The 26,844-nt window shown below is 43.8% G+C and overlaps 2 protein-coding genes across 6 annotated transcripts in view; one reads left to right on the top strand and one right to left on the bottom strand.

Annotated features, from left to right (window-relative positions):
• The window catches only part of CD80 (CD80 molecule), a 34,274-nt gene extending 24,147 nt beyond the window's left edge, over window positions 1-10,127 (bottom strand). The window contains exons 1-2 of the mRNA XM_024577918.3: window positions 10,005-10,127; window positions 1,784-2,093 (exon numbers count right to left, since the gene is read on the bottom strand). Coding sequence (XP_024433686.2) covers window positions 1,784-1,889 — 106 coding nt within the window. The 5' untranslated portion in view covers window positions 1,890-2,093; window positions 10,005-10,127. The remainder of the gene's footprint in view (window positions 1-1,783; window positions 2,094-10,004) is intronic.
• Window positions 10,128-11,835: 1,708 nt separating this feature from the next.
• Window positions 11,836-22,447, top strand: ADPRH (ADP-ribosylarginine hydrolase). 5 transcript variants are annotated; one of them, XM_045186064.3, is made up of 6 exons: window positions 11,836-12,143; window positions 12,463-12,712; window positions 12,961-13,063; window positions 14,156-14,481; window positions 16,493-16,853; window positions 18,102-22,447. In XM_045186064.3, the coding sequence occupies exons 4-6, from the start codon at window positions 14,169-14,171 to the stop codon at window positions 18,514-18,516; spliced, it is 1,089 nt and encodes a 362-aa protein (XP_045041999.1). In that variant the 5' UTR covers window positions 11,836-12,143; window positions 12,463-12,712; window positions 12,961-13,063; window positions 14,156-14,168; the 3' UTR covers window positions 18,517-22,447. The 5 variants fall into 5 exon arrangements, with proteins under 5 accessions (XP_045041999.1, XP_045042000.1, XP_053774384.1 ...); XM_053918409.2 differs by lacking the exon at window positions 12,961-13,063 and having other exon boundaries at window positions 11,837-12,143; window positions 12,449-12,712; XM_024578116.4 differs by lacking the exon at window positions 12,961-13,063 and having other exon boundaries at window positions 11,837-12,143.
• Window positions 22,448-26,844: the final 4,397 nt, after the last annotated feature.

Consider the following 26,844-nt stretch of genomic DNA (forward strand, 5'->3'; position numbering starts at 1 on the left):
ACTGTTCTTCACTTGCTTGTGAGTTAGTTTTGACTCATCCAACTGGCAATATTCAAATCTCTTTGAGGGCAGGAATCCCACGCTCAGTTTTTAAGGCGTGTTTGGTAAGTGCTCAGGCATAAGAAGCTCAGGTTTGTTTGTGACTCAGTACAGTGATAGTAAAATCAGGCTGTAGTTATAGAACAGCAGTTTCCAACCGGTGTGCCGCAAGAATTTTAAAAGCATGCAATACGTGACTATTTAGTCAGGGGCACTGACCTCTTTTCCCTTAGATTGTCAAATAAAAAATGATAACAGTCAACACAACAATAGCTGTCTGGTGTGGATTAATCAAAATTATACCTATTTTTTGTCAGGACAGCAAAAAATATAATACATTTTTTGGGTGTGCTGCAGAACTTTAGTAATTAGTTTATGTGCGCCATGAAATGAAAAAGGTTAAAACCACTGTGTAGAACACGGTAGTTTCCTAAATATCTTTCTTTAGCTCAAAGATCACCTTCCATTTGCCTATGACTAATTTTCTGATATAATTACTAAAGCCTTGGTTTTAGTTTTAATGTTCTTTTTTTTACTGCTACAATTTTTAATATATTTTTAATTTTATTCAATTTATTTTTGATGCTCTTTTTACATTTTCTCCTTTTTATTGTTTCTCCCTCTGTCACACACAGACACACCCCCCACCCCCAGAAAGCCTGTATAAAAATCCTTCTAAATAATTTGAGACTTAGAATCTCCAGAGGACTCTAGTTTGAGAGTGCTTTCCCAACTTCTCAGAAGAAAATTGTAACTATTGGAAATATAGTGTAATTGTCAAATATACACAAAATAGTCAAGTAATTTGTGTACCCTAACTCCTCTTCCCTTCCTTCAACCTCTCTTCCTCACACCTTTGACATTCTGGACAATGCCCACAGTGCAGACCTGTTTTAAGTAAGCAGCTCTTAACACAGGACTTTTGATATTCAGCTCTTTGTAGACCGGCAAACTGTGCTGGAGTCAAAGCCTTTATTTTGGGGAAACCATATACTATACTGCTCAGCAGAAAGCAATCTTCTCTTTTGACTTTAAAAGTAAAGTCAGAACCATCCTATTGCTAGGATGAGTCCCACCCTTCCCAACAGTCCCTTAAATCCAGCACCTGAGCTGAAAGAAAAGCCTCCAGGAGTCAAAATATTCTTTGCAAAACACATATGAAATAGTTATGTAGTAAGTTTAACATAACTAAAAATGTAATTTCATGTTAAATCTGATACACTTAATATCAGATGCCAGTGTCCACAAAGGGCATCAATACCTAAAGCATAAAAATAAGTATTAAGAGAAAAATGTAACATTAAGAAGATTATATGTCTCAACTGCTTTATTTTCCCCTTTCAAATTGGAAAGATCATCAATGCTCAGTTTTAGAAGCAGAACACTTTAGCTGTGTTGTCTCATGGAAATACAGTTTGGTAATCAGAGCCCTAAGCCAATGTACTTAGCATGTCACAAAATGTAAATGAGAAACTAGTATTCATGGAAGAGACCACACCTCAAAGCTGGACTTCCAAATCAGCTTTATGGTTTTGTTAAAATAACACCATCCCACCCTTGCTTCAAGGTCTGGGTTCTTGAGCTAACTTGGTTGCTGACTTGCGGTGTACTCATGGGCAGGTCCTTTCTCATCTCTAAAGTGGACAGAAATATGCCACTTGGCAGGACTACAGAGACAGCAGCACTGAGAATATCATCTCCTTTCTTTAGACCCTGAAACAATGGACTCGGTCAAGTTGCTTACCTGAACAGAAGTAAAAAAGACCAGCCAGCACCAGAAGCTGAAAGAGCTTGAGGTATGAGCACTTGGGTGGTAGTGTTCCCCACGTTAGCATGGCTTTTTGACCCATGACTTTTGCTGCTTATGATGAAAAATGAAAGGAAGTAACTCTGCACCAGGTAAGAACTGGGCACCTTCCAAGCACACACCAGGCTTGGGGAGAAGATAATTCAATTGCCCCAAACACTGGATTCAGTTATAAAACACACCAAGAGGCTGATGGTATACCTAGGTCTCCAAATTCCCAAATATTAAAGACTGTGGATTTGACAACCTGAAAAAGAAGAATATAAAAGTCACTCAAAAAGAAAGGTCAGCCTACTGTGGGGAAAAACTCACTAGTTGCCTGCCTAAAATAAGTTGAGGATCCTAACTGGAGTGATCCTCAAACCAGGGCATGATGGCAAGTTCACAGTAAAGGTTGGGTGAACTTTGGGGAGGTAACCCTACCTTGCACATGTTCCAAGAACCAATCACAGCTCTCCCATGGAATGGCTCTCTGCTCAGTTGGGATGATCAAATCTTGGTTAGAAATGCAGAGGACTACAATATAATGGCCAATCAATGAAAGTTCAGGCCCTTTTCAGAACATACTGGTTCACAAAACTATAAGGATTCCCTGTACAACTCAACAAAACATCATTTGCACAGAAGGTCACAACATAACCCTAAAGGGATTGATCCAACAAGAGGATATAACCCTTGTAAACATATATGCACCAAACACAGGAGCACCTAAATATATGAAGAAAATGTTAATGGACAATAGGTAAAGATCAACAGCAATACAGTTATAGTAGGGGGTTTTAACACCCAACTGACCCCAACGGATAGATATTCCAGGCCAAAAATCAACAAGGCAACAGCAACCTTAAACAACACACTGAATCAGATGGATTTAATTGATTTTTACAGAACATTTCATCCCAAAGCAGTAGCATATACATTCTTAAGTGCATATGGAACATTCTCAAAGACAGACCATACGTTAGGACACAAAATAAGTCTTAATAAATTCAAAAAGATTGAAATCATATCAAGCATCTTCTCTGTCCACATATGTATGAAACTAGACGTCAACTACAATAAAAAACTGAAAAACATTCAAACACATTCATTGTTAGTAAACAATGAATGGATTAACAATGAGATCAAGGAAGAAATCAAAAGTTACCTGGAGACTTCTGGTCAAGATGGAAGCAAGGGAAGCACAGCTTACATCCTTGCACAACCACATCAAAATTACAACTAAACTATAGAACAATCATCACCTGGAACTGTCAGAAATTGAGTTGAATGGAAGTCTGACAACTACAGAAGTAAAGAAACCACACCTATTGAAACTGGTAGGAGGGGCAGAGATGTGGAGATGCTGAATGGGCTGGTACTACACCCACGTGTGGTTGATAAAAATTTGGGACGGATGTCTCTAGAAGGAGGAGTCCCAACCACACCAGGCCCCCCAGCACAGGGTTCCAGTGCCAGGAAGATAAGTCCCCGTAACTTCTGGCTGCAAAAAGCAGTGGGGATTTAATCAGTGGAAGAAACTTCTGGAGTCCCAAGCAGTTCCTCTTAGAGAACATGCACATGGACTTATTCAGACTCATCCCTGAGATCCAGCACCAGGGTAGCAGCTTGAAGGGCACCTGGCATAAGGGGAGGAATTGAAGTGACTGGCATCAAGGCAAGAGCTGGGGGAGAGCTTTCTCCCAGACAGAAAGGCAAACAGAGGCCACTGTTCCTTTTCTGAACCCTTCAACCCCAGAGCTACAAAGCTAGCAGGTGGGTGCCATATCTGAGATTCCATCAACCTGGCTAACACTGTTTGTCCCTCCCTGGAGATCCCCTGAGGCTCCACCGCACCCAAGCTGTTAAGACAGGCTGTTCCATATGAATGGCTGGTCTCGGCTCATGCTTCACAATTTCCCAAATTCTCTCAAACCAGCAAAGCTGGCCTCAGTGAGCCCCAAGGCCTCCTACCTCTTGCTAAGTGGCCCCAGGCCTGGCACTAGCAGTATCCAACCTAGTTTCACAGCTTGGCTTCCTCTGGGAACCTCCAAGCCCAGCACAAGTAGCAGCTATCTGCAGATTGCTCTGTAGTTCAAGCAGGGTGGCCCTGTGCACAACAATGATTGGTGCTGACCTTGACCTGCACCACCCAAGAAACCCCAGAACCTGCATATACCAGTGGTCAGCTACAGACTACATTGAAGTACCACCACTCTGCCCCTGCACAGCTGACTCTCCATGGAGGGCAGAGGTTAGTGGTCAGTGGTTGCATCCAGTCCTTACAGCTGACTGGCCTGGGTAAATCCCTCCTATTGACCAGCCAACAGCAATCAAGACTCAACTACAAGAGTAGGGTGTACTCTGCCCACACGAAGGGTGCACCTCTAGCACCCTGCTTGAGTGATACGGGAAGCTGTGCCACTGGACCCGACAGGACACCTACTATATTAGGCCATGTTACCAAGACAGGGAGTCATAGCAGCTCTACCTAATACATAGAAACAAGCACAGAAAGGCTGCCAAAAAGAGGAGACAAAGAAACATGGCCCAAATGAAAGAACAGATCAGAACTCCAGGAAAAGAACTAAACAAAATGGAGAAAAGTAATCTATCACATATGATTTTCAAAACACTGGTTATAAGGATGTTCCACTAACTTAGTGAGGACATCAACAGCATAATAAGGACCCAGTTAAATAAAGGATGCACTAATTGAAATAAAGAACAATTTATTGAGAAACAACTGTAGAGTGGATGGAGCCAAGAATCAAATCAATGATTTGGAACGTAAGGAAGCAAAAAACAACCAATCAGAATGACAAGAAAAAATAAATCCAAAAAAATGAAGATAGCTTAAGCAGCCTATGGGACAACTTCAAGCATTCCAACATTCGCATCATAGAGGTGCCAGGAGAAGAGAAAAAGCAAGTAATTGGAAATCTATCTGAAAAATAATGAAAGAAAGCTTCCTGAATTTGGTGAAGGAAATAGACATGTAAGTCCAGGAAGCACAGAGAATCCCAAACAAGATGGATGCAAAGTGGCCCACTCATGATAATTAAAATGCCGAAGGTTAAAGATAAAGAGAGACTTTTTTTAAAGTGTGGGAAGAATTATTTTTGGTCACAAAAGATTTGTCAATTTTTTAAAGCACCAGTAAATACGTGCCCAAAACATCTGATACAGATTGCAAGAGTCCATAATTCTGGCTTGATTTTTTTCCTAAGAATTTGACACTAAGTCATTTCCTTGAGGCAGAAAGGAAGTGGTGAGTTGGCCCCTCACTGGACGTCAGTTCCTCAAGGTAAAGGGAGACCCAAAGCCAGCACAGGCCCACGCAGCTTCCCTCCCACTCCCTGCTGGAGTCCCTGGGAAACGGGGGCCGATGGTTTTACAAATCCTTTTCTGAAAAGCAAGACCAAAACATCAGAAGGGTCTGTAAGGAACACAGGCTGTTCCAGTCGGACTTTGTTTTCAGAAGCTGCCATGCTTCCATTCACCAAAGACTGTGCTTTTTAACTGTGATTTTTAGAAAAGTGCGCCAGCTGGGACTAAGTGGAAAGGGGCCCCAAGCGTTGGCAATACAACTGATATTACAAATTGCTCAACAGAGAAGCAAGTGTGCCCAAGAGTCCATTTCTGGCGCTTAGTGTGGTGGGGGCCGCAGCCTTTGTCACTGGGGACAGGACTGAATGAGGCGCTTTCTCCCTGTTCCCCAGGAGGCAGTCCAGGGACCCACTCCAGTTTGTCTTCTGGGTTTCCTTCTCAAGTGATCAGTCCAAATGGGGATAGTTTAATGCTTGCTGATTTTTCCTTTCTGTGTCAGTGTGTATGTCTCATATTTTTTAAATTGAAGGTTTAAGGTACCAGTTTTATTAATGGAAAAACTGGATGGAAGAAGGGTATTTGGAGTAAAGGCCAAAACACAGCTTCCTTCTCTTTTCCCCATTGAATTGAGTAAAACCGAAACAGCTGGGCCCATCAGAGAGGTAGGAGGTGGTAGGGCAGCTGCTGGGGACACAGGAGGGGAGGAGACTCAGCACTGATGTTTTCCTGCCTGCAGTCATTCTCCCAAAACTGTACCACCATTGAAGCAGAGGACCCAGTACCCTCTCCCGTTCCTGTTTCTCTGCCTTTCAGGGGCTACACACACTGCTGTGTGCAATGCTGGGCTTGGGTACCTGCTCACACAACTATCAGTGTGTGCCTAGGACAAGTTATTTAACTTCTGGTCCTCTCTGCTATACAAAGGAGATAATAATCTTTCGGCATCCTAAGGATTCCTTGAGATAATAATCCATTTAAAGCACTTAGAACTATGTGTAGGAAACAGTAGATTCTCAGCAAATGCTGGTACAGTCCCTGCACTACCTGCTCACAGCCCCTTTAGGTTTCCCCAAGGCCCTTTGATCAGTTACTCCAGGGTGAGAGAGGCCCAGGATACAAGCAGCTAACTAGGATGTGGAAAAAGAGAATTTGTCAACAGAATCCTCTTCTTTCTGGCAATTTCTGAAGATGCTCAGAGGGTCAGTGCAGCAGCTGAGCCAGAGACCATCCAGTAAGCACTGAAGATCTAATGATAAGGGCGTCTCCCTTCATCTGATGCTGGCAAATGTGCCACACAGAGGTGTGGTTCTAGGACCTGCAGACCTACTCAGACTCACTCCCTGTGAGCTCCAGCACCGGGGTAGCGGCTTGAAAGGCACCAATCAAGGAACTGCAGTGTCTGCCATCAAGGTGAGCAGAGGCCATTGTCCCTTTTCTAAAACCTCCCCCACAGAGCCAACAAGCTAGTGCCATATCTGACACTCCATAACCTGAAGAGCGACTCTTAAAAGCAGCAAGAGAAAAGAAGTTAGTTACCTACAGGGGAATCCCCATAAAACTGTCAGCTGATTTCTCAGAAGAAACTTTGCAGGCTAGAAGGGATTGGCAATATTCAAAGTCATGGAAAGCAGGGACCTACAGCTAAGACTGCACTACCCAGCAAAGCTATCATTTAGAATCAGAGGGCAGATAAAGAGCTTTACAGACAAGAGAAAATAAAGGAGTTTATCATTACCAAACCATTATTACATGAAATGTTAAAGGGACTTATTTAAGAAAAAGAAGATCAAAACTATGAACAATAAAATGGCAATAAATACATATCTATCAATAACTGAATCTGAAAAACAAACTAAGCAAACAAGAAGAACAGCAACAGAAACATGGATACAGAGGGCATTTTGATGGTCGCCAGATGGGAGGGGGGTTTGGGAGAATGGGTGAAGAGTGAGGGGATTAAGAAGTACAAATAGGACTTCCAGGAAGTCCAGGAAGCTCAGAGAGTCCCAAAGAAGCTGGACCCAAGGAGGAACACACCAAGGCACATCATCATTACATTACCCAAGATTAAACATAAGGAATCTTAGAAGCAGCAAGAGAAAAGGAGACAGTTATCTACAAAGGAGTTCCTATAAGACTGTCAGCTGCTTTCTCACAAGAGACCTTGCAGGCAAGAAGGGGCTGGCAAGAAGTATTCCAAGTCATGAAAGGCAAGGACCTACATCCAAGATTGCTCTATCCAGAAAAGCTATCATTTAGAATGGAAGGGCAGATAAAGTGCTTCTCAGATAAGGTCAAGTTAAAGGAGTTCATCATCACCAAGCCCTTATTATATGAAATGTTAAAGGGCTTTATCTGAGAAAATGATAAAAAATATGAACAGTAAAATGACAGCAAACTCACAGTTATTAACAACCACACCTAAAACAAAAACAAAAACAAACAAAGCAAACAACTAGAACAGGAACAGAACCACAGAAATGGAGATCACATGGAGGGTTATCAAGAGGGGAGGGGGAGGGGGAGAGAAGGGGAAAAGGTACGGAGAATAAGTAGCATAAATGGTAGGTAGAAAATAGACAGGGGGAGGGTAAGAATAGTGTAGGAAATGTAGAAGCCAAAGAACTTATTGTGGGGAACTGTTCCAAGCATGACAAATGTGGCTCAGCCCCACTCAGAAAAGCCAGTGGGGAGCGAGGTTGGCGGGCAGGACCCACGTCCATGGATAGATTCTCCAGTGGGAAATCAGGCCTGCGTCGTACCTTGACTGCTATGAGACTTGCTGTTGCTAAAACTCCCTCACCCTGAATTGAGGCAGCAAATGTTTACTGAGTATCTTCATCTTCCTAAAATCTGTGCTAAACCACCCAAGTATGGAGTGTGAGCAGCTTCCCCCTTGAGCTGTGACATCTTTCTCTTTGAAGTAATTAGCAGTGTCCTCTTGCCCTTTGTCCTCCTTAAAAGGTAATCACCTGTGGTGAACCTGTGCATAGTAAATGAGGATTGCCCTCAATGTAATGTGCCCAGAAAAACAATAAAAGCCTGTCCAGGCGGGGGTCAGGGGCCCTCTCTCTAACTTGGAGAGTGGCCACACAGCCCCTTTTTCTCCACAGGATTTTTGTAGTCTGTGTGTGTTTGAATATTGCAGCCACAACAGCAGATCCTGCGGGCCGGTATCTGCGTCAGCTTATAAGTATGACCCATGGACATGAACTATAGGGGCGGAATGTGGGAGCGAGATGGTGGGCAGGATGGAGTGGGGTGAAGGGGGGGAAATGGGACAACTGTAATAGCATAATCAATAAATATATTTTGAAAAAAGAAGTACAAATAGGTAGTCACACAATAGTCAGGGGGATGTAAAGTACAGTATAGGAAATGGAGTAGCCAAAGAACTTATACATATGACCTGTGGATATGAACAATGCTGCGGGGATTATCTGAGGGAGTGGGGAGTACTAGGTGAAGGGAGGCCAAGGGGGAAAAATTGGGACAACTGTAATAGCATAATCAATAAAATATAATTTAAATGTGACAAAAGGAGTCATATGTTAATGAATCAGTTTTATTACAAAAATAAAATTTTATGAAATCATAAAAAAAGGTTACATGGAAATAAATGAAAACAAACACACAAGAACTCAACATCTATGGGACACAGTAAAAGTGGTCCTGAGGGGAAAGTTCATAGTATCACAGGCCTACCTAAAGAAGCAAGACAGAGAGACTAAAAAAAAAGAGAAAGAGAAATGAAATCAATAAAACCAAGAGCTGTTTCTTTGAAAAGATAAAAAAGTTTGACAAACCTTTAACCAGAGTTATGAGGAAAAATAGAAGACCCAAATAAATAAAATTAGAAACAAAAGAGAAGTAACAGCTGACATTATAGAAATACAAAGGATTATAAGAAAATACTGTGAACAACTGTATGCCAACCAACTGGACAACCTGGGAGAAAGAGACAAATTCCTAGAAACATACTATCTCCCAAAACTGAATCAGGAAGAATCAGAAAACCTGAACGGACTGATTACAACTAATGAAATTGAAGCAGTAATCAAAAAACTCCCAACCCACAAAAGTCCTAGACCAGATTGCTTCATAGGCAAATTCATGTCAAATATAAAAAGAACTAACACCTCTGCTTCTCAAACTATTCCAAAAAATTCGAGAAGAGGGAAGACTCCCAAGCTCTTTTTACGAGGCTAGCATTATCCTAATTCCAACACCAGATGAAGACACTACAAAGAAAGAAAATTATAGGCCAAAATTCCTGATAAACATAGACGCTAAAATCCTCAACAAAATACAAGCAAACTGGATCCAACAATACATTAAAAAGACCACATACCAGGATCGAGTGGGATTCATTCTGGGGATGTAAGGTCGGTACGATATGTGCAAGTTAATGCATGTGACAAATCACATAAACAAAATGAAATACAAAAATCACATGATCATGTCAATAGATGCAGAAAAAAGCATTTGATAAAATCCGGCACTCATTTGTGATAAAAACCCTCAGCAAAGTGGGATTAGAGGGAACATACCTAAACATAAGAAACCGACAGCCAACACCATACTCAACGGGCAAAAACCGAAAGCGTTTCTGTTAAGATTCGGAACAAAACAAGGATGCCCGCTGCTTTCACCTCTCTTATTCAACATAGTGTTGGAAACTACTTCTTTCTTAACATGTTAACATAGAAAAACAAGTGTCTCAATTCTTAGATACAAGAATTTTATCCTCTTCACAAAGAATAAATCAACAGAAAAATCTAACAGTAAGAAGAGAAGGAAAAAGATACACCCAGTTATCCCATATGAAGATAATAGTAAATGTACTTACTAAAGAACAGCTTTTCTTTTCTTGTGTTAAAAATCAAAGTATGAGATGTTGAAATTGCTCAGTTTTCCACAGAGGTCACCTCTCCGTTTCAACTGCCTCTTACTTGATGGTTTCTCATCAGAGTACAGTAGCTTTGAGGAAGTTCCCCCAGTTAAGTCAGCTTCTTAAGAGGGTGTGGCTGGAGCAAACCCCACGAGGTCTAGAAGAGAGCAGTATAGTCCTTCTGGGGATGGGGAACAGAGTTGTTGGAGGTGTGGGCTGCTCCATTGATTCTTTGGCAGTACGTACTGTGTGAGCTTTATGGGATGCCTGTTTCTGTGAGGGTCCCAAGTTTTGATTTAGCACTCAGAGTTATCCCTCTCTGGTCCCTGTCATGCAACTACAGCAGTGGGCCACCCACCTCACGTGTAGTGGACACCTTTTGGAGAGTACTCAGCTTGCAAGGCAACTCTTAATTGCACTCCTGCCTCTCCGTCCCACAACTGTCACAGAGTGGGCTCCTGGCAGCCATGTTGGGCAGTGTATCCCTACCCATGATTGAGTGCCCCTCAGGGGAGCACAATGGGTGAACCAAAGAGTCAGGTGAGGAAAATGTAGTCCCCTCCACCCCATTTTCAGGCAGCTTGCTAATGCTGTGCCTTCTCTGTAAAATTCTGGAGCATTCTGTGGGTGAATAGCTGACCCATGCTGGTCCAGCTGACCTGTTTTGCTCACACAGAACCTGACAGCACCCTGCCTGGGCCTGCATCTTTCTGCCTGCTGTTGGCTGGGGCAAGGGCGGGAACCTTTCTCTTGCCTGGGCTTGGGCTACCCTTGGAAGTTGTGCACTCAAGCCTGTGTAGCCTGAAAATATGGGGGGAGTTAATGCCTGTGGGGCCACTCTTGACCAAATGGGGCTGGAAGCTAATGGATAACTGCTTTCCCCTTTTGTTGCCCAGGTGACCTCCAAGAGACATTATCAAAACTCACTGAACAACACCTAGAGTGAGTGCATTTCACTGCATTTAAATTGTATCTCAGTTAAAAAATAAACAAACTCTCAGACCAAGTCTGGGTTATTACAGCCAGAAAGAATAGGCATATCAAATCAAATTTTTGGATAGGTATGTAGAATATTAATGATAATGGAAAAAATACAATGGAATAAAAATTGCTGAGTTGCTCAAAGCTCATCTCAAGGCTGAGCAATAAACATCCTGGAACAACTGTTACATGGACCTATATGGACTTAACCTTTATGGAGTTTTGGCCCACCTCATTTGCATGTTGGAAATAATCAACCCCGGTCGGTTAGCCTAGCCAGAAATCCTTCATTTGCATGAAAAATTACATTCTGTGGTTTTTGCCTTGATAAAACCTGCCTTTCTTTGATCACTATGGAGAACAGTTTGGGTGGCTCCTTAGTCCCTGTCTCTCTCCTTTTGCTCATATAAATGCTTTTTGTTCTTTATTGTAGCCAGAACCTTTTGATAAACACATATATGTTGATTCTATTCTTTTTTAAAATGACAGTATTAATTTATTCAGACAAAAGTACGCTTAGTTTTTCTTTGCTTTTATTTACTAGCAGGATGAAAAAATAATATTCTGCTGCCAAATAAATGACAAGAGTTAAAATTAAATCTTAACAACCACACTAAGAAGTACTATTATTGTCCTCTTTTATAGGTAATGGGCCCAGAAACGTGAAAAAGGCCGCGTATTTGGCCACATATCTAGGTGTGGAGAAAATCCGAGGCATGCGCTTGGAGCCCACGTGAGTCAGTGACAGAGACAGCCGGGTACCCAGAGTTGCTTCTCGGCGCCCTCCTGGGCGCAAACGGCGATGATGCAGGCCCCGTTGCCCCAGCTCGGGCACAGAGGGCCGCTGCAGGGCCAGAAAGCCTCTTTTGAAACCCCCAGTCCCGCTACATTCGAAGTTGGCCAAGCGTCAGGCACAGGACACTCCTTCAAGGTCTGTTGAAACTGGGCGCGGTCCCCAGGCCTCGACGCAGCTCCGCCCCTGTCGCGAAGAGCTGGGTTCCTGCCGAGTCCGCCTTGAACCCGCAGCTGCCGGTGTGACCAGGCCTCTTCCGGCACCCTCAACCCCCAGCGCCCGGCCTGCCCGTGTCCCACGCGCTCCACTCCCCCCGCCACCAGGTACTCCCCCGGCTGTCCTCTCCCCTTGCCCCAGCCGGCCCTCCCCCGCGCTCTCCTTTCTCGGCAGTGACCCGGCCCCGCCAGCTCTCCTTCCCCTCCCTCACCCTTCCTCGCCCTGGTCCCGGGTGCGCGTTCTCCCCACCTCCCCAGGGACCAGGTGCACCCCAGCATAGCATCCGCTGCGCCCCCTCCTCCCCTGCGGTGGCCGGGTGCCCTCCACCCACATCCCTCCTCCGCCGGGCGCGTCCCCCACGCCCCTCACTGGAGAAGCAGAAGTCTGCGGGGAAGCAACTGACCAACCCTAGTTTTGAATTTATAGTTCGGGACGAAGATGTAAACGTTCAGAGGAGTTTAAGGTTTAACACCGTTTTGAAAGTGAGACGCTAGAGCATTTTGTATGAAAGTTAAAAGGATTTTCCAACGGAAAGAGGTGGTTATCGTTCCCTGCCTGCAACTCACAAAACAAATACTCGGTGGAGCCAGAAGGAATTACGGAAAGGAAACTGAGGACATTGGAAGAGAGGGTACAGAGGGACTAAAAGTTGGTCCTCTGAAGCTCTTACAGGACGGTAAGGACCCTTTCTCCCCCATTCTCCAATTAAAACTTCAGAAAATCGAGGTCCTGGGTGGGTGGCTTGTGCACAATCACACAACTGATTCTTGGCAGAGTCAGGTGTAGTAGCCCAGAACGCCAGTTCCTAGACATCATCTCTAAGTAGTAAAGCACGTAAATGATCTTTTACAAATATCCTTTGTGAGCTAAGAAGTTCAGCATGATCAGTATTGGCATGCTCAATCTTCAGTTACTCTTCTCCAGGTGCTTGCCAGCCTGCATTCCCAGACCAAGAGCAGTGCAGCTGGGGAAGTAATGCTGGAAGCCCCAGGACTTGAACTCTGAACGCTGAGTCATTAGAGTTCAGGCAAGTGGGAGGGAGGATTGGCATCTTGGGTGTGGAAAGAGCCTGACCTGAGGGGACAATGTGCTAGTCTACTGGTGGTTAAAGGTGTTTAGCTGGCCTATGCAAGTGGAGGGGATGGGTCCAGTAGGGGCAGACAGGAGGGCTTTGAACTTGAGTGCTACAGACAATAGGGTACAGTGGAGAACCGGCAACGCACCTGCAGGAAAGCCTTCACTTTACTAGAATTAGATTCATGGAGGTTATATTAGCTGAGATCCTAGGACTCTAGAAGTTAGTCCTTTAGAAGAAAAACAAAATTTAAATATTGCTGTTGAAAGGAAGGTTGTTAGGACAAGGTATTGTGGCTCATAAATAGAAAAGTCTTTCCCCAGGTTGTGTATGAGTAATAAAAGTAGTGCTTTTATTGCTACTCATGACAAACCCAGGAGATCATTACTACAAGGGTATTTTTATCACCATCTTAGAGATGTGGAGGCTGAGGCACAAAGAGGTTGCCCCAGCGAGTAGGTTTGTGCTGAGGTGAGTGACTTGAAAGCAGAAGATTCTGGTCCCAGTGCCTCCGCTTGCTGGTTGTGTGAATTACCCTCTCTGAGTCCCAATTTTCTTATCTGTGAACTACGCACTGTAATCTCTGCCTAGTAATGAGACAGAGAGTGTGCGGATACCTTGTGAACTGCTCCTTTTAATGGAAAGTACTATTTAAGTGAAGGAGGGATGCACTTCCAAGGCCAAATCCTAACTAAAAAGAAAATGATAAGCTTGGTTGGACTTGCAGAATGTAATGGGCTTGCAGAGAGGCAAAGATGAAGTGGTAGTTACAATTGTGGGCTTTGAAGTCAGATGGACGCTCAGCTCTGTGACCTAAGACAGGTCACTTAGCATTTCTGAAACTGAATTATCTCTGTAACCCTCATTTCACTCATTCGTGAAATGGGCCTAATAATACATTCCTTATAGAGCAGTTGTGAGGATTAAATGAGGTGCACTTAATACAGTGCTCATGAGTAGTGAGTGCTCAATAAAATATAGATAAAGCTATTTTTTTACTGATTTTTCTTTCTCCTCATCCTCTGTGTCTTAATTTCCCCCCAGAGACAGCCCCATCATGTGTGGGGGACTAATCGAGAGGTATGTGGCTGCCATGGTGCTGAGTGCAACTGGAGATGCCTTGGGGTACTTCAACGGGAAGTGGGAGTTCCTCCGCAATGGGGAGAAGATTCACCAGCAGCTGGCCCAGCTTGGTGGCTTGGATGCCATAGATGTGGAGGGGTGGAGCGTCAGTGATGACACGGTGATGCACCTGGCCACGGCAGAAGCTCTCGTGGAAGCTGGAAAAGTCTCAGAGTTGGATCGACTGTATTCCCTTCTTGCTAAGCATTACCAAGACTGCATGGAAGATATGGATGGCCGGGCACCAGGTGAGGGCAGCCAGTGGAGGTTCTGCACAAGTGGAGAATAAAACAGGGTTCATTGATACCTCAGTTGGTTGGAGCATCATCCCATAACCGAAGGGTTGTAGGTTCGATTCCGAGTCAGTGCACATACCTAGGTTCTGGGTTCAGTCCCTGGTCCAAGCGCACACAGTTCCTGTTCTGGGCATGTGTGGCATGAGTGTGTATGGAAGGTAACCAATTGATATTTCTCTCTCCCATTGATGTTTCTCTCTTTTATCCCTCCCCCACTTTCTCTAAAAAGCAATGAAAAAATGTCCTTGGGTGAGGATAAAAAAATAGTGATTGAGATTTACATATCAAGGGGACAGTAGTTTTTATAGTTGTGATAAAAATAGGAACAACCTAAATGTCCCATAATTTATTCAGTTATGGTGATAATTTATAGCCACTTAAAATTGTATAGATAAATATTTACTGATGTAGAAAGATATTACATATTGAGTAAAAGATAAGTGTGTTACAAAATAGGATGCATCTTGTGAATTCACTGTTAATTAAAGGATGTATGTATATCTGTTGGGACAAGTCTGGAAGAATATACACAAAGATGTTCATATTTATATCTGGGTAAAGGGAGTATTCATAGTTTCTTATTTCTTTTTGCTTATTTGTATTTTCTAAGTTTTCTGTAGTGAACTACTATAAAGAAAACATTTTTTTTTTCATTTTCAAGAAGAATGGTAAGTGTCTCGTACAGACTTCTTTTCTCTTCCCAGGTGTGCTCACAGTGGTTCTTGTCCACTTTGGAGGATCAGGTGATTTGAATCACCTCTTGCCTAGCCCGTCTCACCTGCCTCTCCTCCTCTGGCAGCTTGAACTGCCAGAACAAAATGCTGCAGACTGGTGGCTTAATGAACATTTATTTTCTCACTGTCTGGGGGGCTAGAAGTCTGAGATCAAGGTGTCAACAGGTTTGGTTTCTCCTGAAGCCTTTCTCTTTGGCTTGCAGATGACCTCCTTACATCTGTGTCCTCTCACAGTGCACATCCCTGGTGTCTCCTTGTGTGTTCAAGTTTCTTCTTTTAAGGATGCTCATCAGACTGCTTTAGGACCCACTCCAACATTCTCATTTTAACTTCATCACCTCTTTAAAGGCCCAATCTCTAAATACAGTCACATTCTGAGATAATAGGCATTAGGACTTCAACATAGGAATTTTAGGGGACACAATTCAGCTTATGAGCTGATGAAAAGCACCTCCTGATGAAAATCCACCCCCCAAGACACCCAGGGTCTCTGGTGACCCCAAGGGATTGGCCTTAGAAGTCGGTCTGTTCATTCTTTCTTCACATCTGATATGTCATCAGTTCGACAAGTGGAAAGTTTCCTTTGTTCACTTATGCCTTCCATGGCCTTGTTGTGAATAGACTGACCATAGGGAACAATAATACCACACCCCACAGTATGTTACTGCCACTGCTTGGTGCAGGTGTGCATTCACAGTTCCTAGTAGGATGGGGTGATGGGAAAAGCCTGATTATACCATTCTTACATGGCGGGGGGGGGGGGGGGGGGGCAGTACCAAGGGCATCCAAAGGCAAGCTGTGGGTCTGAACCCACTGCTGCATCTTTGAGTCTAGCGCTCTTCACTCTAGAACTGTGTTCTCTTTCTGACATTTGGGAACTCCAGTTATCAGGTTCTCATTGGGTTATTTAATGGCTTGGGCTTGGAGCAAGATGGTTTTGATGGGGCCACTAATAAGCTGATTACATGATTTTGAGGAGGTTCTTAAGCTCTGAGCCTTAGCTTATTCATTCATTGTGATGTCTCAGTAATAACTCTTATCATGGTAAGAGTTATACATAAAGTAAGGCAGAGTATTGGCTTGGAGTTGGGAGTTTGACGGCATTTGTCATATTTTTTTGGCTTTCCCTTTCCATCAAAGAAAGTTGGAAACAGAGCTTGGTTCTTCCCTGCTGCTGCAGCCTCTTCTTCCGTCACACTGACCCTATGCCCTACTCGGTTCTTCCCCAGGCGGTGCCTCCGTGCAGAATGCCATGCAGCTGAAGCCAGACCAAGCCAATGGCTGGAGGATTCCCTTTAACAATCATGAGGGAGGCTGCGGAGCTGCCATGCGAGCCATGTGCATTGGTCTTAGATTCCCTCACCTCAGCCAGCTGGACACACTGATCCAGGTGAGCATTGAGAGTGGCCGAATGACCCACCACCACCCCACCGGCTACCTGGGAGCCCTTGTGTCTGCTCTTTTTACAGCCTACGCTATGAATGGCAAGCCTCCCCAGCAATGGGGAAAAGGACTGATGGAGGTGCTACCAGAAGCTAAGAAGTACATTGTCCAATCAGGCTACTTTGTGGAACAGAATCTTCAACACTGGTAAGTTTGTAGGTGCATGCTCTGGCCAGGAAATGGTTGAGTCTGTGTGCTCACATGCTTTCCTGAGCATGCCTAGAACTCCTAGATCATAGCAGCCGTCGTGGTTCTCACCATCCAGCTTTGTTGTCCATGGCATCCAGCCCCTCCCTGCCCACCTGCTAAGGATTTCAAGTTCAATTCCAGCAGTGGTTGCCACCAGGCAGCCAAGTGAAGACCTCAGTGAGTAGTGCAACCGCGGTGGTGCTGCCCTCGTGCAGCTGACCTACACTGAGATGAGCTTTCCTGATAATCTCCTGGAACTTGTTTTTCAGTGTTGTCTTGACACACAATATTTTGAAACCCTGGCCCGAGAAATAGTTTTTCTACTAGCTAATTAGTAGGTGGAAAAACCACATCTTCCCCTTTTTCTGAGTTTACTGCACATTGCCTTTCTTGGAATAAAAAGGTCCAGAGGCTTTCTGCTGAAATCACACATGGTCATGATATTCCAAAGTTCTCTTTTGAAAAAAAACAAACCAACCTCTATAAGGTGATGATATGTTAATTAGTTTGTGTGGTTATTTCCCCATGTGTATATATATCAAATCATTGTGTTGTACCCCTTAAATATATACAGTGTTTATTAAGAAAATAAAATATAGTCCTGGCTGGTGTAGCTCAGTGGATTGAGTGCCGAACTGAGAACCGAAATGTTGCCTGTTCGATTCCCCCTCAGGGCCTGGGTTGTGGGCCAGTCTCCGTTCGGGGCGTGTGGGAGGCCACTAATGGCTCAGTGTTTCTCTCTCACATCAGGGCTTCCCTCCCTCTCTTTCTCCCTCCTGTCCCCTCTCTCTGAGAATAAATAAGGTGACAAAGAAGCATCATTAAAATCAGTTGTTTAAAAAAAAGAAAAATGTATAATAATAGACTAAATAAATAAAGTTTCTCCCTTGAAAGGTGATACTTAATGTCATTCTCAACTCAGGAAAAACAGACCTTTACTTCTCACCTTTAACTTGTGATATGTCTTTTTAATTTAGCAACAGGTATCAGTGCCTTGTTTATATCTATCATTAGCAAAAGCGTATTGAATTGCTGTTACTTAGATAGAGCTCATTTTGATTTTTACATCATTTTTGAGTTAATGCAAGAATTTGAAGTTATCTTGGAATTTTCCCTATTCACACATCTATCTCGTACCTTTCTTTACCATTATCAACTCTATTTTTTCAAATGACTGTAGTTTTTTTAATTTTTTTCTTCCTACAGGTCCTATTTCCAAGACCAATGGGAAAAGTACCTAAAACTCAGAGGAATTTTGGATGGCAAATCAGCCCCTACCTTCCCCAAGCCCTATGATGTGAAGGAGAGGGATCAGTTTTACACCTCAGTGAGCTACTCTGGCTGGGGCGGCAGCAGTGGACATGATGCGCCCATGATTGCCTACGATGCCGTCCTGGCTGCAGGAGACTCCTGGAAGGAACTTGCCCATCGAGCCTTTTTCCATGGTGGAGACAGTGATTCCACGGCTGCCATTGCTGGCTGCTGGTGGGGAGTTATGTATGGTTTTAAAGGAGTGAGTCCCTCCAACTATGAGAAACTAGAATACAGAAAACGTCTGGAAGAAATAGCTAGGGCTTTACATTCTCTTGGGTCAAAGGAAGATACTGTAATTGCCCTTTAGGGAAATATGATGTTCATTTCTGGTGGTTTCTTTTCTGTATAGTTCCTTTGCTGTTCAGTTTCTTTTCACTTTTTCCAAAGTCAAGAGTCTTTGTTTTTTTCAGTTTATTCATAAATTTTTTCTTTATGAACTAATGACTTTCATAAACTCTACTTAGCAAAACGTGTTGCTTATTTTCTGCAAACAAAAGATAATTTTTTTATTTTACTTTTTATCATTCTTTTTTATTGTTTGAATATAGTTGTCACCATTTTCCCACCACCACTTACCCCCACCCCACTCACCCCCACCTCCCACCCTTGATCCTACCTCCCTTTGGCTTTGTCCATGCATTGTTTATACATGTTCCTTGACAGCCCTTTCCCTTCTTTCCCCTGTTATTTTCCTCCATCTGCCCCTCTGGTTACTGTCAGTTTGTTTTTTATTTCCATGTGCCTGGTTATATTTTCTTGCTTGTTTGTTTTGTTAATTAGGTTCCACTTAACAGTGAGATCATATGGTATTTTTCTCTCACTGCCTGGCTTACTTCACTTAGCATAATGCTCTCCAGTTCCGTCTGTGCTGTCACAAAGGGTAGGAGCTCCTTCTTTCTTTCTGCTGTGTAGTATTCCATTATGTAAATGTACCATAGTGTTTTGGTCCATTCATTTACTGATGGGCACTTAGGCTGTTTACAGCACTTGGCATTTGTAAATTGTAAATTGTGCTGCTGTGAACATTGGGGTGCATAGGTTCTTTTGGATTGGTGTTTCAGGATTCTTAGGGTATAATCCCAGCAGTGGAATTGCTGGGTCAAAAGACAGTTCCATTTTTAGTTTTCTGAGGAAATTCCATACTGTTTTAACTTTGTACTCAGGAAATTTTGAGATAAGTCCCTTGGGCACCTGAAACTCAATCTTCTCAGGCTCCTTCTGTTCTTCCAAAATCTATCCGTCTTCCTTTCCTGAAGAGTCTTTATATCAGTTGATGAGGTTGGCATCTCCCAAGCTAGAAATCTCATAGTCTCCTCCTTGAGTCTTTATTTTCATCAGCTAATCTTTCACTAAGTTTTTTCTGTTGTTTCAGGTTAGGTTCCCCCAAAAGTGGACTCTGAGACAAAGATTTGAGTACAAGTCGTTTATCTGAAAGGTGATTCCAGGGAGCACTGGTAGGACCATGGGGAAGTGAGACAGGGAAGGGAGGGGAGACTGTATGAGCAGGTTACCACTGTCAGCAAGTGAAACTCAGTTCGTTAGCTTCTCTTTGTAAGACATTCCTCACAGTGGTCCCACCTGAGGTACCAGCAAACCTGGGTTTGCTTTTTTATCCACCGACTTCCATCTGACATTGGTCATCCTCACTGCTAAGTTTCTGTTGCTTCTTAGCCTGCCTCTTGTGCAAGCCAAACATGAATGTCTCAGTTAAAGATCAGAGATGCTTGCAGTAGCAAGCTGTAAGGTGCATGGGAACAGCAGGCATTATATGTAGGGTCCCAACAGAATTTGCTAGATGGTTCTATCTTCTAAATATCCTTTAAACCTATCACCTCTTTTACCTTCTTGCACCAAGTATTTTTCACTTGGATTTCTGAAATCCAGGCTATTAAATATGGGGAGATTCTGCTTCTAGCAGTTGTTTGAACTTTCCTGGGCATGGCGCTTAACATGTTATTAGTTTGTTGTTGCCTATTTACTTGTCTTTGCTCTCTAGAAAGAACTTAGCACACAGAAATATGTAATCAGTATATTTTAAATGAGTGTTGTTAATTAGCCTTCTATCTCCAGTCTTGCCTTCTTCATTACCCTGCAGAGTACCTTTACACATAACAAATCAGTCATGCTGAACTTCTAAACATGTTCAGTGACTACATCATTCCCTCTCCGAATTTCTTGGTGCTCTTCCCTCTCCTTTTTTACTTGGTAAGTTAATACTCAGCCTTCATGCCTCAGCTCAGGTAGACCCTACTAGGTGAAACCTGCTCTGATTATTCAGGCATGTGGTAGCTTTCTCTTCGCCGCATGCACAGCCTTCTGTCCCTACCTTCACCACACTGGTCCTATTGTGTGGCGATTGTCTTCTAGGGCAACTTCAGGGCTCCTTATGAGGAATTGTGTCTTATTCTCTTTGTGGCCTCTCAGCCTGGCCCCTGAGAGACATTCAACAAATGTTTAGTCTGGAAGTTCAGGATTTGTTGATGTGAATGTGTTCTACATGCATTTCTACCTCTGTTTCCTGTGCCTTCTGCTTCATGATTGTTAGGAGTGACCTCGCCAAGATACGCTGAGAGAGACTGAGAGATTGGTGCTTTAATCATGCCTGTGTGCTGACATAAATGGGACAAGGCTCTCAACTCTGTATTTGAAGCAGGATTCCAGCAAAGGCTTGGGATTTCTCATTCTTTTACACATAAAGGGAGAGGGAAATCCTGAAGCTCTTTTTCTGGCTCAAAAAACTCTCACACGTATTTATACATTTCAGGAAAAAAGATGTGTTTTAAGTATTACAAGTAGGACAGCAGATGCTTCAGCAGGACAAACCAATCAGAATTACAGACTTTTAGGGATGATGGGTTACAATTCACAGGACATAGTAATAATAATCTTTCAAAATTCAGGTGTCTTAAAAGACTCTTTTGTATAAATATTTTGAGGACAGTTTTAGAATCATAGAAAACAGTATATACATTGTTACAAAAGATTCCTGAGCAGACAATTAAGATAGAGAATCTTGGGTCTATTTTCAATTTCCCACTTGATAAAAACTGACTTTATAATGCAGAATACTGTGTGTTTATTTGTAGCTGTAGAAGAGAAACCGTTTTCTTGATTGTGTGACTTGTTGAGGTGGTTGGGTCGTGGTGCTTTGACATGGTCTGAAAGTGTCCACTGGGGGTGCTGGCTCTATGTCCTCCCAGGAGGTGCAGGCCAAGGGCAGCCACTGCTTGTGTTTTGCCTGGGACCTCCCAGCATGAGCTACAAAGCTATCTGCTGACAGCCACTACTTGTGCTGGGCTTGGAGGTGCCCAGGAGAGGCCAAGCTGTGAACCAAGGCCAGCTACCGCTAGTGCTAAGCCTGGGGCCACTTAACAAGAGGTACAGGGCATGCTGAGGACACATGCTGCTTGTTTGAGAGATTTTAGGAAAGTTTGAGGCATGAACCAAGACAAGCTATTGCATGAAAAAGCCACTGGAACAGCATATTGAGTGGCGTGGGGCCTCAGGGACTCACCAAGGTTGGGGAAACAGTGTGAGAGACTCAGACATGGCGCCTGCCCACTACCTCTGTGGAGAAGGGGCTCAGCAAAGGAACTGTGGACAAAAAGGGGCCACATGCTAAACCTGACAAGCTCAGGGGAGGCCTGCGTTGCTGCCTCACAAACTCAGGGACCTAAAGTAACCACATGGGATGGTCTGAAATGAAAAACTTTCTAACTAAAAGCAGGTCATGACAGTTAGTCATGTCCTAGGATAGAATCTCCCCTAACAAAAGTCAATCTGTACTTTAATTGAGCCTCTCTATTGTGTTTTTGCATCTATGATAACATACCTCTGGAATGCTAAGTTTCCTTTTTTTTTTTTTTTATTGTTGTTCAAGTACAGTTGTCTCCATTTTCTCACCACCACACCAGGGGGAGACCACAGATCCTCTCACTGTTATTGGTATCACATTAATTGTTGACTGTTAATGATCCTGTACTTACCTATGTAAAAGGTATGTGTCCATCATTTTACTTTTTATCCAATTCCAGAGATTTCCCCACTTTGCTTTTTCCCATCTCCCTAATCTATCACCAATGGATTTCATGTAATCCACTTATGTTTTCTCTTTTGATTGTAATGTATAAAATAAGATGCAAACCTGCCATTTTTCAGAGCATTTTCTCAATCCATTGAGGTTTTGTTTCCCAGTGATTGTTATCAGTTTAGATCAAATAAACTCATAAAAATTCTTACAGGTTGGATATTTCTTATATTGACAGAACAATAGCCTTTGCCCGTACTTCTGTCTGGGAGAAAGCTACCCCTCCGGCCCTTGCCCTGATGTCAGACAATTCAGTTCTTCCCCATATGTCCCTGGTGCCTTTCAAGCTGCTACCCTAGAGCTGGAGCTCAGAAGGAGTGAGTCCAAGTAAGTCCATGAGCAGGCCCTTGAAGAGGAACACCTGGGACTCCTTAAGCCCACTGTCTCACTCAGCCACAATCCCTGCTGGGTTTTACAGCCCAAAGTTGTGGGAACTTCTCCTCCTGGCACTGAAACCCTGGGAAGCCTGGTGTGGGGCTTGGACCCCTCTCACCCCCAGGGACCTCTGCAGTGGAGATATCCCCCCCCAATTTTTATTCACCACACGTGGGTGTGGGACAAGCCCATTCTGCATTTCCACCCTTCCTCTCAGAATGATATGGCTTCTCCTTTCAGGCAGTTCTGAATGATGGTTGTACTGTAGTTTAGTTGTAATTGTGATGTGGTTGTGGTACTGCAAGATGCGAATACTGCGTTTACCTATGCCGCCATCTTAACCGGGAGCCCCTTTCTGAGGTTTCTCTTACCAGGAGTTAGGAAAGCCTGCATTTACGAGGTGGAGCATTTGCCCATTTCTATTAGCACTGACCAAACAGCAGACCTGAGATGCTGAAATTCTACAATATAGAAAAGGGCAGAGTATTTAACAAGTGGAATAGAAGGCGTGACCTATTTCGTAACTGGTTTGGCAAATGGTCTGATAGGAAGCAAACATGAAATGATTTTATTTTTCTCCAATGGCCTTCATGCATACTCTTGAAGCTGCTTTTTCTGTCCCTTAGCATTGTCATAGGAGAAACTCAGTTCTTCTTACTGACACAGTAAAGAATTACATATCAGCAAGCCTACTAGCATGTAAGCAAAGTTTATTAGTTCTAAGTTCTAATGGGAAAGCAACAGCAAGGGCGGCAAGAGCAGGGTGGCCAGCACCTGGGTGGCCAGGCCCCGGCCCCCCGCCCCCGAATTCCATCCCCAGTGTGGCAAAAAGAGCCAAGAGAGCAAGTTCTTTGTTCTGAGGACTTCCATGATTGACAGGTAAAGGTGGTGCCAGCTTCCCCCAGGCAGATGTGACTTCCCAAGCATCAGTGTGTTTGGGGGTCTGTTAGCCTGAATCCTTATCTTGCTCTAGACTCTTACTTGTTCATTGTGCATACGTGACGGGAGGCAGGCAGTTAACCAAAGTGGTCTTAGGGGCTTTTCTTTGGGCAGTGTAGACCCCTCCCCCCCAATTTCCCCCTTCCAGGCCTTGAGATGAATACACAGTCTTCAAGGTTTTCCTTTTCCCAGGTAGTGGAGATGATACACACGGACTTCCAAGGGCTCCCTCACTCCTACACTGTCTCGGTGATCGGAGTGCCTGACAACCTTATTGAACCAGGCTCAGGACAATTGGGTCAGTGGGTGGCCTTTGCTTTTAGCCTCCGGTATTAAGTTCTAGTTAGATTGCAATGGTGAGGGCCCTGCCTTTGTTTCCCCTCTAATCGCTCACTCTACCATAACAACATCATCTTGGGTAGATCACATAGTTTTTTGGTTTTGGGGTGGGGGGAGTACTAGAAACTCAATTTAGTCCATCCCAGTCCAGTTTTTAAAAAAATTTCAGCTTTATTGAAGTATAATTGACATACAAAAATGGTAAGATATTTAAAGTATACATTGTGGTGATTGGATAAGTGTGTACATTGTGAAAGGATTTCCTCCATCTAATTAATCAACACACCCATCACCTCACATATTTATCCTTTGTGTGTGTGAGAGAACATTTAAATTCTACACTTAGCAAATTTCAATTATACAATACAGTGTTATCAATTATAGTTGCTTTGTTTTAAGTCAGATCCCTACACCTTATTTATATTATAGCTGAGAGTTTGTACCCTTTTGTGAACTCCTTCCTATTTCCCCCTCACCCCAGCCCCTGGCAACCACTTTTCTATTCTCTTTTTATGAGTTTGATTTTAAAAGAATTCCAAATATAAATGACATTATGTAGTTTTTGTCCTTCCTGTATGGATTATTTCACTTAGTATAATACCCTCAAGGTCCATTCATGTTGAAATGTCAGTCTTTCCTTTTTTCTCATGGCTGAATTATACACACACACACGACGGATAAATAAAATGTGAGATTATTTTCTTTATCCATTCATCTGTTGAAAACACTGAGGTTGTTTCCGTATCTTGGCTATGGTGCATAATGCTATAGTGAACATGGGAGTGCAGGTATGTCTTCAAGATCCTGTTTTCCTTTCCTTTGGACATACACCCAGAAGTGGGAATCCCAGTCCAGTTTAATCAATTCTAAAACTTTAATGTCTTGTCCTCTTTTCTCCCCACCACGATCAGTCCTGGGGCCCAGAGACATAGAGAGTGATGGAGACCTGGAAGCCTCTTTAATACCTCCCCTCCCTCTTCTGGGGCTCCTTGCTCCTCTCCATGTTGCCTTGGGTCTGGTTTCATGGGTGGAGGGCTGGTTTGGAAGGCTCAAAGGGGTCTGCTCTCCCTGAGGGTACTCATCCTTCCCGGTCACATCCACTGGTGGGAGTGCAGGCTGCCACCTGCCACTGTCTTTGCATTCCCCTCATCCTGCTCACATAGGCCCAGAGGACAGGTCTGGCTGCCCAGCAGACAGCTAACTTGGAAATAGATGCCACTGTCACCTTCATGTAGTCACCCTCAGTCTCAGCTGGCATACCCTCCCACATTTGGCTTGAAGGGTAAGGAAGAGCACCACCGTGGACAAAAAGGGGTCACGCTAACCCTGACAAGCTTAGGGGAGGCCGGCATAGTGGTGTTACAAACGCAGAGACAGAAAGTAACCACACAGGATGGTCTGAAATTAAAACCTTTTTAATTAAAAGCATTTTATGGTGGGTGGTCATATCCTAGGCTACAATCTTTCCTGACAAAAGTCAATCTTTACCTTACTTGAGCCTGTTTCTTGCACTATGATACCATACCTTTGGAACATCAACGTAACTTCCCTTTTTCCAAACCCCTCAGGTGCAACCACCACAGGAGAGACCACAAATCCCTTCATTGTTATTGTGTTAATTTTTGGTTGACAACTATCCTGTACCCACCTATGTAAAAGAAGTGTGTCTATCATTTTACTTCTTATCCAATTCCAGAGGTCCTCCACCTTTGCTTTCTCCTGCCTCCCTAATCTATGACCAATAGATTGGTATAATCTATGTAAACCCCTTACACCTCCTCTTTTGATTGAAATGTATAAAATAAGGTACAAAACTGCCATTTTTCAGAGCACTTTCTCAACTCGTTGAGGTTTTGTTCCCAGCAACTGTTGTCAGTTTGGCTCTAATAAACACAAAAATTCTTCAAGTTTGGACTTTTCTTATGTTGACACCACCTTCCCTGCCCATTCAGGAAGGGAAAGGAAAACTCCCCACACAACTGTGACTCATGAATTTTCTTCCAAATACATGGTTTTCAGCTGGTGGAGGTGGGGAAGGGAGGTCTAATCACAGAGCAGTTCTGCTCACCTCTAATTCCTACAGGAATTTGGCTTTCCAAATCCTTCAGTCTTTTCAGAACTTGGTGGGGAATGGGAGGAGGAGGGTCGGGCACTTAGAATTTGTTGTTTTAAGGTGTCAGACTAACCACAATTGGAGACAACAGAGAAAGATTCTTTAGAAATCTTATTAGAGAGGAAAGATGGCGGCGAGATAAGTGGGAGCAGAGTCCACTTCTCCCTGCACACGGATGAAACACCTAGCTGATCTACTGAGGAACAAAGCCAACAGCCAACAGCACTCCAGTGTTTAAGAAGTTAGGAGACCAAAAAGTATTGAGGACACTGAAAAAACAGGCAGTAAGGGGACTGCTTCAGGACAAAAAGGTCCCTGGGACCAGCACAGGGACCTGGACGACTGCAGCACCAGGCCCGTACCCACCTGGCCTGCCTTAGGACTCCTGGGAGAGAGCCAGGTTAATGGCTCCCTCCCCTGCCAAATAAGGCTTGAGCAGCACTGAGAGAGACCTGGTTGCTTGAGGTCGCAGGGAGAGGAATAAGGACAAAGTGGTAAACCCATGGAAACTGTGGGCACCGGCTGGGGAGAGTTGAGATTTGGGCCGTGTGGGGCCCTGACCTGGACAGTTCCGGTCCAGCTGGAGAGGTGGGCTGTGTGAGAGGATAGGCTCTTTCTTGTACGGAGGAAATGGAAGGATTGAGCAGGAGGATTTTCTCAAAAAGACCCTTGGGGGCATTTTGGGGAACTCTCCTACAGCCAGAGCTCCAGTCTCCTGTCTACCTGGCTGCCCAGCACTCCCGCAGGGCTGTGGGGGATATTGAGCCCAAATCCTAAGGACA

The sequence above is a fragment of the Desmodus rotundus genome, chromosome 2, assembly GCF_022682495.2.
Source record: "Desmodus rotundus isolate HL8 chromosome 2, HLdesRot8A.1, whole genome shotgun sequence".
Classification (NCBI taxonomy): Eukaryota; Metazoa; Chordata; class Mammalia; order Chiroptera; family Phyllostomidae; genus Desmodus; species Desmodus rotundus.

What these genes read in the sequence shown, in the direction of transcription:
- ADPRH (XM_045186064.3), top strand. Translation starts at nt 14,169, where the DNA reads ATGTGTGGGGGACTAATCGAGAGGTATGTGGCTGCCATGGTGCTGAGT. An exon ending in TATGGATGGCCGGGCACCAG is followed by an intron (nt 14,482 to 16,492) that starts GTGAGGGCAGCC and finishes GTTCTTCCCCAG; the next exon opens with GCGGTGCCTCCGTGCAGAAT. An exon ending in GAACAGAATCTTCAACACTG is followed by an intron (nt 16,854 to 18,101) that starts GTAAGTTTGTAG and finishes TTCTTCCTACAG; the next exon opens with GTCCTATTTCCAAGACCAAT.